The sequence below is a fragment of the Zonotrichia albicollis genome, chromosome 1, assembly GCF_047830755.1.
Source record: "Zonotrichia albicollis isolate bZonAlb1 chromosome 1, bZonAlb1.hap1, whole genome shotgun sequence".
NCBI classification, from domain to species: domain Eukaryota; kingdom Metazoa; phylum Chordata; class Aves; order Passeriformes; family Passerellidae; genus Zonotrichia; species Zonotrichia albicollis.
This window is the reverse complement of record NC_133819.1, coordinates 41,972,056-41,985,654: the sequence shown is the minus strand read 5'-3', so window position 1 is coordinate 41,985,654 and position 13,599 is coordinate 41,972,056. Positions and strand designations below refer to the sequence as shown.

The 13,599-nt window shown below is 43.9% G+C and overlaps 1 protein-coding gene across 1 annotated transcript in view; it reads right to left on the bottom strand.

The window, feature by feature from the left end:
• CNOT10 (CCR4-NOT transcription complex subunit 10) overlaps window positions 1-5,739 on the bottom strand; it is a 32,346-nt gene extending 26,607 nt beyond the window's left edge. Inside the window, exons 1-2 of the mRNA XM_074539106.1 lie at window positions 5,477-5,739; window positions 114-205 (exon numbers count right to left, since the gene is read on the bottom strand). Coding sequence (XP_074395207.1) covers window positions 114-205; window positions 5,477-5,498 — 114 coding nt within the window. The 5' untranslated portion in view covers window positions 5,499-5,739. The remainder of the gene's footprint in view (window positions 1-113; window positions 206-5,476) is intronic.
• Between the last annotated feature and the right edge of the window lie 7,860 nt (window positions 5,740-13,599).

Sequence of the window (13,599 nt, the reverse complement as noted above, 5' to 3'; positions counted from 1 at the left end):
TGAACATCTTAATGCAATTGGAGCTGTATAAAGAAAACAGGCAAAACAATCACATAATCCCACTTAGCAGTAATGTGGTAACTTAGAAGTCTCAGAGTCTGACTTTGTCTTACCTGAAAAGCTTGCAATGCACTGCTCGACAGCTCCTTTTCCTGATCAGTAATCCCAGAAGTACCTGCTCCCTCATGCTTTTCAGTACCTTGATCTGTAAAAGGGAACAGAAGATTACAACAAAGCTTGCAAGTGTGATAACAGCTGTGCAGCTTAAAAACTTTGTTTCTGCCAGTCCTCAAGGTCCTCCTGCCAATACAAGTAATTTTCAGATAAGTGTAGCAGTGTCCTTACTACACTATCTATATCCCAAGTTACATCTCCAAGCACAACATATCAAGTTGTTTTATACTCCACAGCTCCCTACTTTGGAAGAGTATCTGCCCAAATAAGAGGCTGCACTTGAACCATCATTGTTAATAATCACTGACAGATCTAGTATATTTTTTAACAAAACACTCTATACTTTTGTATTCTTCAATATACTCCATCAAATGCTGTCTGGTGATTATATTGCAAGGCATAAGCACATGCTGCCTGCTCATTTTTTTCAGCCTCGCTCCAAATCTTATAGGTATTCCTTTCAATCCCATCTCTTCCAACATGAGCAGGAGCAGTTTACTCTCCATCTTCCTCACATTTTTCCCAGAATCTTCTCCAGTTCTACCACACCCTTTTCCAGATTAAGGCAAGAACAACATGTAGCAATTACAATGGTGGCCCCTTCATGCATTTATATGGCAATGTAACAAGGTTTTAATTGCCTTCAATTTTTTACATTGAATTCCTAATGATTTATGTTGCAGTCACTATTGAGCATATTTTTTCAGAAAGAAGTCTACTAAATCCTTTTGTCATCATGTAATTAAAAATTCAGTGAAGTTGCATTAAAAAGCACAGTACACACATTCCATGTCAAAGAAGCTGAAAAAAAACCCTCCACTAAGCCCTTCCTTGTGCTGAACACAGACTACTGAGAAAAAATAAAACAACTACACAACCACCACACTGGAGAAAGTATTTCTAGGAGTACTAATTAATGTGCTAGAACAAAAATAATTTCATATTTTTGAAACAAAGACACTATAAATCAGCAATGGTTTCTGCTTCTGCAGAAAAGTATTTCTTGAATTTCACAGTGGAAGATCTGCTCTAAAACACGTTTTGCTATCTTAATAGGCTATGTAAACTCAATACCTGCTTTCTCTTCCCTATAATTCAGAGATATAATGCAAACTCCACTCATTTTGTTTTTGCTTTGAACAAATGAAAACACAGCTGTGAGCTCCTCTGCAAAATACATTCCCCATCAGCACCAATATATCTGAATCTTCTACTACTGACCATGAAAATTTACAAATATAGGACAAATGACAATCATAAGGGGCAGTCAAACCTCAGAAAATTAATCATATAATATCCTCAGTAAGAACAAAACAGACTTAGTAATCTGTTAAGTTTGTGCCTGTTACTGGGAAGTAGTGAGATTCCTTCCACCTGCATAATACTATTGCCCCCTGCAATTGAGCAAGAATTGTAAATATTTGGTTGGAACCTTCATCCTGCATTAAGATGTTAACAAAGTAGAGATTTTAAAATCTCAACAAATCTTACACCAGCAAGAGTAACCCATTGCCATTTGGATAAAATTCAGGGTTCAGCAATTTCAGTACTCTGGAGGGATAGATCCTCAAGGGCCTACACCTGCTATGAAATCTGACTGCATAATACATTGATCAACACCATTTGCACTGCCTTGTCCTTCAAAAGGAAAGGCAAAAGAGAAATTTAAACCACATAAAAGCTCAGAACATTTCTGATGTGCCAAAAGCTTTCCACAGGGAAAGAGGAAAGGAACAGGAAGTACCTCTGCTTCAACCTAAATATAGCATAGATCTGATTCCAGCTCTAAACCTTGTGATTATACAGATGAACTAAAAGCTCTCACTCTCCAAGGATCTTTAGAACAGCAGGAAATAAGCAAATGCATCTTCCCTCAAACTTTCATGCTAGCAGTGGCATTTTCTGCTTTACTTGCTCAGCATGCCTGTCAGATTGTGCTGGTAAAGGTAAGCACAGTGCAGAGCCTTGAGGCTCTAAAGCTTTTGAAGCTGGTAACACTCAATCTGATCAGATTCCTCACATACAGGTTTACCTAGCAGAGAGCCATCAAATACCAGGTACATTAATGATTACTGCCTTTGTATGCAGGTTTGTAAGACCAGCATCTCAAAGGAAGTCTGAATTCTGATGTAAAATGTCTTCAGTGACAGATAAATCAAGAGATACTTGTTTAAGGTCTGCCATGAAAACTACACTTACATAGCTTGGTTGATGTAATTCCTAAGGAAAAATCAGAACAGGTCTTCACATTTCACTCTCTCTAAACTTATTGGTACATTAAACAAACACAAACAAACCCAAAACATAAAATGAAGCTGGGAACTAATTTAAGCAAAACTAGAGCTGTCTCTGTAATCCAATCAACTGCACCTACTAGCACTTAGTAAACAAAGCAGGTTTGTGAAACCTGAACTAAAAGCTTATCAAGAAAAAACTAAAATCCAGCTGATAAGAGTTCACAGCACAGCTCCTTCCTTTGAAAAAAGCATGACAAAGCACTTGGGCTACTCTGTACCCTGCCTGTCCAAACACACCTGAAACTTGTTAAAGACCTAAAAGCCACTGCAGACTAATGTGATACTGCCATTCTTGCTTAGACTGGGATCTGCTGCTTCAGCTGATCTTTGCTATCAGAGATCCCCCCAAGAGGAGTCACCTGAAAGCTGCCTGGCACAAGGTACTGAACAGAGCCCACCAGTTCCACTGAAGTGGCAGGGTGCTGGGGAGGGAGTGCTCTGCTCTCTTGGCTGCAAGCTATCCCAGTGCTTGCAAACAGAACTGTTACTTCCATGTTCTTTGAAGCACTTGAAAGTGAAACAGGTAGGGAACTTGTTCCCTGGCAAAACAAACAGCATGCCTTGCTCACTTGGGCCCCTAGACCTTTGGCATTTCTGCAGAACTGCAGGTGGTGTAGGTAGCACATGGCACACCAGTCATCTCCAATGTGCTCCCATCTGTACAGCAGCCACAACCATCAGCTGAAATATCCAGAGCAGTGCAGATTCTCTGCTTCACAAGTGAGAGAACTTGATTTATCTCTGGAATTTGTATTTAATATGGATCTGTTTGCTTAACTTTTCATTTGTCCAACCTTCATGAATACAGACCAACTCTAAAACTAAAACTTGTGTAGGTTCATGATGAGGAGCAAAAGGGGCAGCCTGGAAAAGGATGTAAAGATCAGCTGCTCAGATTTGATCTGGAGGAAGCTGCTGCACTGAGCTGGAAGCTAAAGAATCAAGGCAGGAATTATCTTCCTAGCTATCAATCCTGGGGCTGAGCAGCAGCAATGCTATATCACAGAGGCTGGTTTGCTTTGTACGAGCAGGAAGTTGCTCCTGCTGGAGAGGGTGCATCGTGGTGGCCAGCAGAACTTCAGGAAAACTGTTTCTATGGAAGGAGAACAAGGAAAAGTATGAGACTGCTACCTGAAAAGGAAGATTGCTCTCCTCACAGGCTCGCTGCCAGAATTTCATAAAAGCAACAAAAGTCACATCTCCTACACACACATAGCTGAAGGCACCTGAGAGTGACTGCAATCATTATCCTTCTCATACCTGTACTCCTTTTCTCCAAGGACTGCTGCTCCTGACCTCTCTTGTTCCAATGCCCTTCACATTACATCTTGTATGAACTGTGATGTTGAACATTAGAGTATCTCTGGCAATATTTTTAATTTCCAAACTCTTCAGGCAGAGTGACAATCCCTTTCTTGAAAGGGGAGGGATCTATCACACGACTCTTGCTCCAAAAGAATTTTGAAGTGTATGAAGCCCAGCCAGTGTCCAGCCACTACAAGATAACACTTGTGGCACCAAGACTTATGTTTTAATTTTTGTATAAAGCTCTTCACTACCAGTATAGGTACAATAGGCTTCTTTGGTGCTGTGCAATAAAAAACAAACATTTCTCAGTGGAAAGCTAGAGCTTGCTGCCATGAACAAGTGCAGCATGTACAATATCTTGCCATAGCTCATATCTTTGATTCGTTTGGCACATACTTTAAAGAAAGTAAAACTTAAAAGTTCCTTCAACACTTCAAAGAACATCAACAAAAAAGTATTAAAAACTTGATGTCAATATTTTTTCTCGTACTTTAGCAGTCACTTACAGTTCCTACAAATAAACACATGACAGTTTTGTAAACTGTCATGTGCAATATACTTATTTTCCCTGTAATTTTTTTCCAAATACTGAGGCATTTCACATTTAGTACCCAGATAAAAAAATGCTTAAGGTGATTTTAAATAATGCTCCCCCCACATAAAATCAACTAGAAAAAAAGGTGATCAGAAACAAGACCAGAAGGAATGGCATGAAGTTGTGTCAGGGAGGTTTAGGTTGGATATTAGGAAAAAGTTCTTCATTCAGAGAGTGTTTGAGCACTGGAATGGGTTCCCCACCTGCCCTAAGTCCAACAGAGTTCAAGAAGTGTGTGGAAAACACAGGCACATGGTGCGGTTCTTAGAGATGTCCTGTGGAGGGCCAGGAACTGGAATTTGTTAATCTTTATCCAGGATATCCTACACTTCTATTAAGCAGACCTACACAATTCTGTAAGTAAGTCTTTCCCCCACATGGCCCTCCTCTCCATCCCCCCAGGAGCTGACATCTGATGGGATGACCTTTCCTGCAATGAAGCCTTCTTGCACGACGGGGAGTTGTACAGGAGATGGACGAGCAGTGGTTTAGCAGTGCTACACAGCAACTGTATTTGAGATTTATTCTGTCTGTTTACCACAACATGGTTTATGTTTTAGTCTCGGTGATTTCCCTCTGCAGGGTCTGTTCAGGCCCGAGTTCAGTGAGGACGCACTCATCCCCTGAAACCAAAGCAGCACCCCTGAGGGAATCAGACTGCACTCCAGCGATTAAGCAGCACCACCAAGAGTTATAACCTCCGTCGTACCTCCTGCGTGCCCCAGTTTAACAAATTAACCCAGAAGCTCGACTTGTGTAGGGGTTATTAAGCTCTGAGTGACACAAACGCACAACCCCCCCTCCCGGCCATACGGACATAGGGCCCTCCCCACCGAGCCCTTCCCGGCCAGGAGGGGGCACCCGCTCAGCGCCGCTTGCCGAGGGCACGGAGGGCCCGGTGCGCGCACGGCCCCGCGGTGACCCGCAGGTGTCACAGGGCCCCTCACACGGCCCCGCGCCGCCGGGCACTACCTCTTCGGCGGAAGGACACGGCGCACGGCCGCAGGGCCGGCTTTCCCCCCGCGGCGCGTGTCCCTCCGCGCCGGGCAGCGCAGGCCGGGGGCGGGCACGGCGGGGCCGCGGCCGCTCCCCCCGCACTCACCCGCAGCCTTGTCCGCCGCCATCTCCGCCTCGGCCGCAGCTCCGTGCGGGACCGCAGAGCCCGAGCGCGCCGGTAGTTGTCGAGAGTCCCCCGCGCGCTGCGCCACAGGCGCTGCCCGACCGCCGCCGCCACCAACCAGCCGCTGCCCCCCGGCACTGCTTTGCCGCCGCCGCTGCCCTGCGCGCCGGGCCCGCCCCGCCGGTTGCGCCGCCCGCCCCGATTCGCCCGCCGCTTCCGGGTTCCCGGCGCGCCCGCGACGTCCGGCCGTTGCTGGGGCACCGCGGATGTGACGCCAGGACGCGGAGGGGGGGAGGAGAGGTGAGCGAGGCGGGGCCGCCATGTTGGCGTGTGAGGGCCGCGGTGCGGCGGTGCGCGCTCCTGCCGCGGCACGGAGCTCCCCGGCCGCTGTCTGGAGCGGGGTTTGTCCTTTCTACCCCGGTCAGACGTGCCGGCTCTCATCAATGGCTGTAAATACATAAAGGTGGGGTGCTAAGAGGATGGAGTCAGGTTCAGCTCGGTTGTGCCAAGCAATGGGACAAGAGGCAACGCGCAGAAACTCATCCGTGGGAAGTTTCACCTGAACATGAAAATGAACTTCTTTACTGCGTCGGTGACCAAGCACCTTAACAGATTGCCCAGAGAGGCTGAGGAGTCTCCATCACCGGGCATATTCAAAACCTCCCTGGACACAATCCTGTGCAGTGTCTCTAGGATGGTCTTGCTTGAGCCGGGGGGTTGGACCAGCTGAGCCACTGTGGTCCCTTCCAACCTGACCCAGTCTGTGATCCCTCTGGAGCAATAGCAGTGACCTACAGGCTTCCAGTCAATGTATTCTCTAGTTTATGTGGATTATCAGGTGCACTATCTAAAGTGTTGTTAGGGTGCTTCTCACCATACTAATTAATGGCAAGAAGTGCCCCGTGCAGGTTTGGTGCCTCATCCCATATTCCTTCATAAGTGGCTGTTTGGGCACTGGACACCTAAAGCCTGGGCAGGGGGACAAAACCCTCATCACACTAAAGACCCCAATTAGTCTTTGTAATGGTTGTTACTATATTTCTCATTAAATTAACAGGCATGGGTAAGTGGCACTGGCATAATCATGAATATTAAAGATTCTTAAGTGTCCAGTTCCAGACCCCTCAATTCTGGATGGACAAAAACGTGCTGGAGTGGGTCCAGCAAAGGTCAGTGAAGCTGGATAAAGGTCTAGAGGATAATAAGGAGCAGCCAAGTGAGCCAGGGTTGTTTAGCCTGGAGAAAAGGAGGCTCAGGAGTGACCTTATCACTCTCTACAGCTGCCTGAAAGGAGGGTGTAGTGAAAGGGAGGTCAGGCTCTTCTCGTGGGCAACCTGTGACAGGACTAGCCTCAAGCTGTGCCAGGAGAGGGTGGGCATCATTCTTCATGGAAAGAGCAATTAAACATTAGAATGGATTTCTCAGGGAGGCAATAGATTTCCTGCCCCTGGAAGTGTTAAGGGAAGGCTGGATATAGCACTTAATGCCATGGGTCTGGTTGATGTCATAGGCTGGACTTCCTGATCTCAGAGGGCTTTTCCAAGCGAATGGATGCTGTGATTGCTTGGATCTGCTATACATAGTATTTAAGCATTCACCCTTGCTAAAATGTATCTTAGTAGGCTCAGCTGCCACTTCTTGTTCTGACTCTTGGGCACGGACTCTGGGGATGAGTGCAGAGGAGGCAGGTAGGGGGCTCTCTTTTGAACTCTCATAGTTATTTACAACAGAAAGTAGGATGAGCTTAGAAGGCACCCCAGAGATGTCCCCTTCAAGCACCAAAAGGTTCCCTGTGTCTCTGTCCCTTGGAGTCAGGCTCCATAGACACAGGGACATTCACCTTTAATGGCCATCATCAATGTGCACTGTGTGCTTCTGTGTCACTGTGGGGTTCCTGTCAGGCATTGCTTCCAGAGTGATAGTTGACAGTTATCTGCTGATATGGAACACTTTATTCTATTATTTATGCAGATGTTGTTCTCCAAGATTTCCCCCTTCCTCCACTCCTTCCTCATTTATTCCTGTTAAGCATCGCCTTGTTTCCCTACTTGTGACAGCAAGTGTAGATACACTCAGTTCTGATTAAGAGACTTCAGCTTGTATGGTTTTTGTCTCGTTGCCAGTGGACAAAACTTGTCAAGACAGCCCAGAGTGTCTCACACACACTGCACCTAATGGTGTGCCTCTTGCACGTTAGGGGAAAGTTGTCCTTGGGAAAGTCAACAGCTAAAGGGATTCAGTGGAAGCAGGATTTCTTAGCAGTCTTCTTGCAGTGAAGTGGCCTCCAGGGACAGTGTTCTCCCTAACTCTGCTGTCAGGCCCCTCAGACAGGTTAGGTTTGTTGGTAAGGAAAGATTTAACACAGGGAAACACAGGGGAGGAAATGCACTCTAACACACACCAGCTCTGAACACCTTTAAATCACAGCTTTTAATGAGCCAGGCCCTGTAGCATGATGGATTCTGAAAAGGAACGGGATTATTTCAGGAATTTGAAGAGCAGGATGATTCTTCCTATTTTGTACTTGAAGTTCTGAATATTCCAAATTATGTCTAATAACTTACTATTTATCAGCGCTTCTTCAATTCATCTTCACTCAACTCTGATCTTCAGGCTTTCTTTTAGACACATATATATGAAAGAATCACACAATCCTTATTCTTAAATATCTTATTCCAAGTCTCTGAATTTGTTGTATCTTCTTTTGTAAGAAAGAGCTGTTGGACAAGACTCGTATGTATTTGTGAGTATCTACAAGTAAAGCTGCAATAGCAAGTCCTCCTAATGTGTATACATATTTAACATTGTAATTATTTATTAATGTTGCCATTCTATTTATTTGTATGTGCATGTATATGTAAAAACCATGTTGCATTGCTAAGAAATAAAACCCATAAAGGGAAGAGCACTGTGCTAAAAGTGTAACTGCATATTCTCTCTGATTTTATCAAAACAAGGAAGTCACCAAAAATCTATGCTGAGTGACCAAGCCAGAATCCAGAATGGCCAGTGTGGACCTGATGTGGGTGTCCATGTCCCTGTCTCCCAGGCTTGGTCCAGTGTTTATTGCCAGTGCCTGAGCAGGAGCCCGCTTGCTCCAGAGCATGTCACATCAGGATGGGCACCATGGTGAATTTGCCGTGCCGTACTGTAGCTTTTCTTTAATGATCATGTCAAAACCTATTTAGCTTCAAGTGTGGCAGCCCTGGTATCCAGCTGCTCCTCTTCCACATCATGACATCTAGAGGACAGTAAGAGTTTGCTTTATCCATGTCTTGGCTTGAAAAGGCTCCTGCTAAGGAAGGTAGGAGCCTCCTTCAAAATGGAAAATGTAAACTCCCTCCCTCCAAATTATTATAATTTTAAATTAAGGGGCTCTCAGGCAAAGATATGAGAATAGGAATAACATTTATTTACTAGTAAAATTAAAAATACAAATGCAATAATACAAAAAAACCACTGTCAGAGTCAGAATATGACTTGACACCCTGTTGGTCAGGGTGTTGGTAGCAGTCCCATTAAATGGTGGCTGCAGCCCTCCTGCACAGGAGGTTCTGGTTGCTTGCAAAGGCTGCTTGTGGTTTTCCAAATCTCAGATTATATCCAGAACCACAGGCGTGGTTCTGCTGAAGCAGTGATCCTGTAAAAGTGTGTAGTTTTCCTCTGACGGTGGTGTAGATGGACCTGGTCTTCCTCTGGGAATCTAGAGGGGAAAAAGCCGCTTGTGGTATTCCAAATCTTAGATTATATCCATGTAGTAATGCTTGGCTCCTCCCCCTGGGCAGAGCATCTCTTAAGGGGATGATGTAATTTTATCCGTCATGCAGTGAGACTCAATGGCCCATTAACAGCAGATATCTCCTGGAGGGAGGGTTGGTCACGGAAGAACTAAAGAAAACTGCCCTAGCTGGTTTTAACAGGTGGCCCAATTAACAGTAGATAACTGCCCCACCTCTAACAGATGGCAACAGAATAAACACCCCCAGCCACATCTTGCAGCCCGAGACAATCCATCACGCCATAATTTCACCACAGGACTTGTTTACCTGAGAGGTACTTACAGCAAGCTTTGGTATAATTTCCATCACCTTTTTGCCATGTCTGTGGCTTGTAGTTCCAAAACAATTTCTTTTTCCATTTCTAGGGGGCAGACAAAGCAACTTTTATCAGCTGGCCTTTTTTTTTTTTAGAATGGATTATTTTAAAAAGGAACTTACAAGAAATAAAATCTCTTCTTATTAATACTCAATTGCTTATGTGTGTGGAGGTTACTGAAGGAAAGAAAGAGACCTGCCCTTTATTACAATTCAAACACACAGTCATGCTATCAAAAATGTTGACATTTTTCCTTCAAAAATATTGTGGAAGCATCACTACTTTTCTCTAAGGAAAGAGGAGCAGGTTCCTTGCATAATTGTTTCTTATATTATACTATTGTTTTTATGTTATACGAGTTTCTTGTATCATTTGCATGCTGCTTGGGATCTCTGGTCTCAGGGAGGCAGGCACGCCATCTGCTGTGGAAGATACAGAATAAAATCAAATACCATTTGTGAGTATAAAAAAAGTGTGTGGGAAAAAAAACACCCACTCCTAAAATATTACCTGTCCTGGAATTTTGTTTTTCAGGAAAGAAATTACCACAATTCAGGCTTTTAAAACAAATCTAATTCTGAAGAAAATAAACATGGTACAGAGATGGGCATTTTTTCTAAGTTTATTTTGTCCATTTCTAGGTTAAATTGTTAGAAGTCCAAAGGAGCCAACTTGTACTTTCAAGGACAGTGGGGGAAGTGTCAGGATAAAACCTATCTGCTGTCAGACAGAGTAGTCTCAGCATCTCATTCCTGCCTTGCACACTACCTTCCTTTAGCAGACTAGATTAAGCAGAAGTAGACCAGAGTTTTCTCTCTGCTTTTGGCCTCAAAAAGCAAACTTTTCAAGGCTCTATTTCAAGTCCTTGGAAACCCAAACACAGCAATACAGCAATCTCCTAGCCAGCCTTACAGCTGTAATGAGATGTAGATAACCTCTCCACTGATCATACCAGCAAGACCTGGCTAGCAGAGGAGAAAATCGGGATTTGTGGCATCCCCAGTCACTGCCAGAAGAGATTTCTCTCAATGGAAAGAGAGAAAAGAGTATGGGCAGCTCCAAAGGGACCTGTAAAAATTACAGTTTTTTGTCATATTCCATTGTATGAAAATCTCAGCATCACTTTGTCTGCCTAGTATATTCCAAAAGAGAATTTAATGGAAGAAATTCTTTTCTATGTTATTATTAAAGCTCCCTCTCCTTTGCCACTCTAGTTTAAAAGCCATTACCCCCTAGGTGGCACTGTCCAATAAAACAAGGCATGTCTAAATATGGAATGATCATTAAGTAAGAGTCATTAATGTTGGAAAAGACCTTCAAGATCAACCTGTGGCCAAACACCACCATGTAAGTAATCTATAGCACTTACTGCCACATCCAGTCATTTCTTAAATGCTTCCAGGGATGGTGACTCCAGTACCAGGAGCAATAGATTGTATCAATGCTTGACAGCCTTTTCAGCGACAAAATTCTTCCTGATGTCCACCCTGAACCTCCACTGGTGCAGCTTGAGGCCATTTTCTCTTGCCCTGTTGCTGGGCCTGGGAGAAGAGGCTGACCTCCACCTGGCTGCACTCTCCTTTCAGGGGATTGTAGAGAGCAATAACGTCCTGCCTGAGCCTTCTCTTCTCCAGCCTAAACTCCCAGCTTCTTCATCTGCTCCTCATAGGAGTTCTGCTCCAGACCCTCCAGAAGTTTTGTTGCCTTTCTCTGGACGTGCTCCAGCACCCACCTCCAGTGGGGGGCCAAAGACTAAACACAGAACTTGAGGTGCCGAGTACAGGGGGCAATCACTGCCCTGCTCCTGCTGGCCACACTATTTCTTTTACAGGCCAGGATGCCATTGGCTTTCTTGGCCACCTGGGAACACTGCTGGCTCACATTCATCTGGATGTCAACCAACACCCCCAGGTACTTTTCTGCTGGGTCTGTGGAATTCTTGTTTACAATGTAAACTAGCATAGGTATGTTGAACGTAGTTATTAGCTATTAGTGAGCTATTAGTCTCAGCTTGGTAATCCTCTTTTTCTGAATCTGTCTCTCAAAGTCAATAAAACATGCTGCTGTGAATCTCATTTAAATACAGTATTTTACTTTCAGAGTGCTATGGAATATATTTTCCTGGAAAAGTATTGTGTAATGCACGTACTTGATGTGTCTGTGCTCAGTGAATAAGCCAGCAGAGGCTGTGCTTACTTTAGCAAGTCATTCAGAGCAGCAGGAGCAGATTGACAGCTGTAAACTGCAGGGGCTGAGGTTCCTTACAGCTCCAGTATATTCTCACACAGAAGTTATTTTGCATCTGGTGGGAATTGGCCCAGTACTGCACATCATCATCACCTGCTTTGAAACTCCCTGAAAAAAAGCTCTCACAAAACCTCCTTGGCCATGGGACCTCTCAGAAGCACCAAGTTCCCCTCTCACCTGTCTCCCATAGATATGTTTCACACCAGTCTCCACTATGTACATAAAAACCTCACAAGCAGAAGGCAGCCCTCTTTACTCACTCCTCCACGTTCTGTGTGACACTGTTTTGCTTGTTTCATACCCTGCTCTTCCCTCTGGTGCTGGAACATGGATTGCTTGGTGGCGCAGGGGAGGAGGAATAGCCTTTGCCCTCCAGGCACTGTAGCAATGCCAGGAAAACACCTTGAGTACACCCTTCTTACCTTTTGCTTTCACATATTAAAAAAGGAGGCAGGAAATCTATCTGACAGTGTTTACCACTATGACAGCTTTGTTCACAGCCGGATAGAGATGCTGAGCCTAGGAGACAGACAGACAGACAGACAGGATGTTGTGACATGGAAAGAGAACAAGTGGGTGCAAAACTTCTGAGAGCAAGGGGGTGCCACTGAGAAACAGGGAACTCTGGAGCATAAGGGATTTAAAGGAATGATGCCACAATATCCTCAATTAATTTCTGTAATTCCCTTTTGAGAAGAGATGCTCTGCTTTTCTTGATGTTATAGTACCTGGGTTTAAGTCCAGACATCATCCAAATTGTGTCATGTAAGGCTTCCCTAGGATAAGAAACAAAATATGGTTTCATATAACCTTCATTTTTCTCTTCTGGTGTCATCCAGAAGAAATCTGGCCACTTAATTACAATTACTTTGGCAAACAAAGAGGTTGTGGAAGAACTATTCACATATCACCATTCATTTGGGGTTGTTTACCTTCCTGTAGAGGAGGCTAGCACAAATCTTACAGGACTTTGGTTTCCAGTTCAACTCTCAAATTGACTGGAGTACCTTTATTTCAACAAAAGTATGCTAAGACCCAACCCATAACTTGCAGAGGGGCAAAATCTCCACTAGGAGTAAAAGGTCTCTAAAACATTTTGTGATTACATCAGTGCCTTTTAGTGCAAGCAGGAATTGATTTATTCCTAACAGGAGGATATCTGCGTGATATATGTGTTTATGTCCAATATGCCAAGCACTACTTTATGCCCTTCAACATTGCTGAGTTTGACCCTTTTTAAGACACAGAGCTAGAAAGCTAATGTAGCTGTGATGAATCAGAGGCTTTGAGGAAACATTGGTTCTTTCAGCCCAGCCTTAAGAATTCTTCCTGTGCTGGCTCAAGCTGATATGCACACTTAGTAGGAAACTCTAATACTGGATGTCTTTGGTTTGCAACAGCTAGGAGACTGGAGCTTATTGGAAAATTATGTCTCCAGGCACTGAAAAAGTAAATTGTTCTTAATGACTTGTTTGTTGTAGTTATTATTCTCAGTATTTCTCCAGACATTCAGAAATAGATTATTTCTCTCTTGAGAAGTATAATGCACTTTTTTCACTAAAGAAACAAATTATTTTGCTGATAAAGCCTATATGAGATGTTATAAAAGCAAAAAAATGTGTTCAGTACAGTTTTTCTACCTTAACATGTGCAATAGAATTTTTATGTATGTTCTCATTATTTTTTCCCTTTTTTTAAGCTCTCACAGGCATTTGATTAAATTTGAAGTATTTTTTCCTTCAAAACTTTTAGGAGCTTAAAAA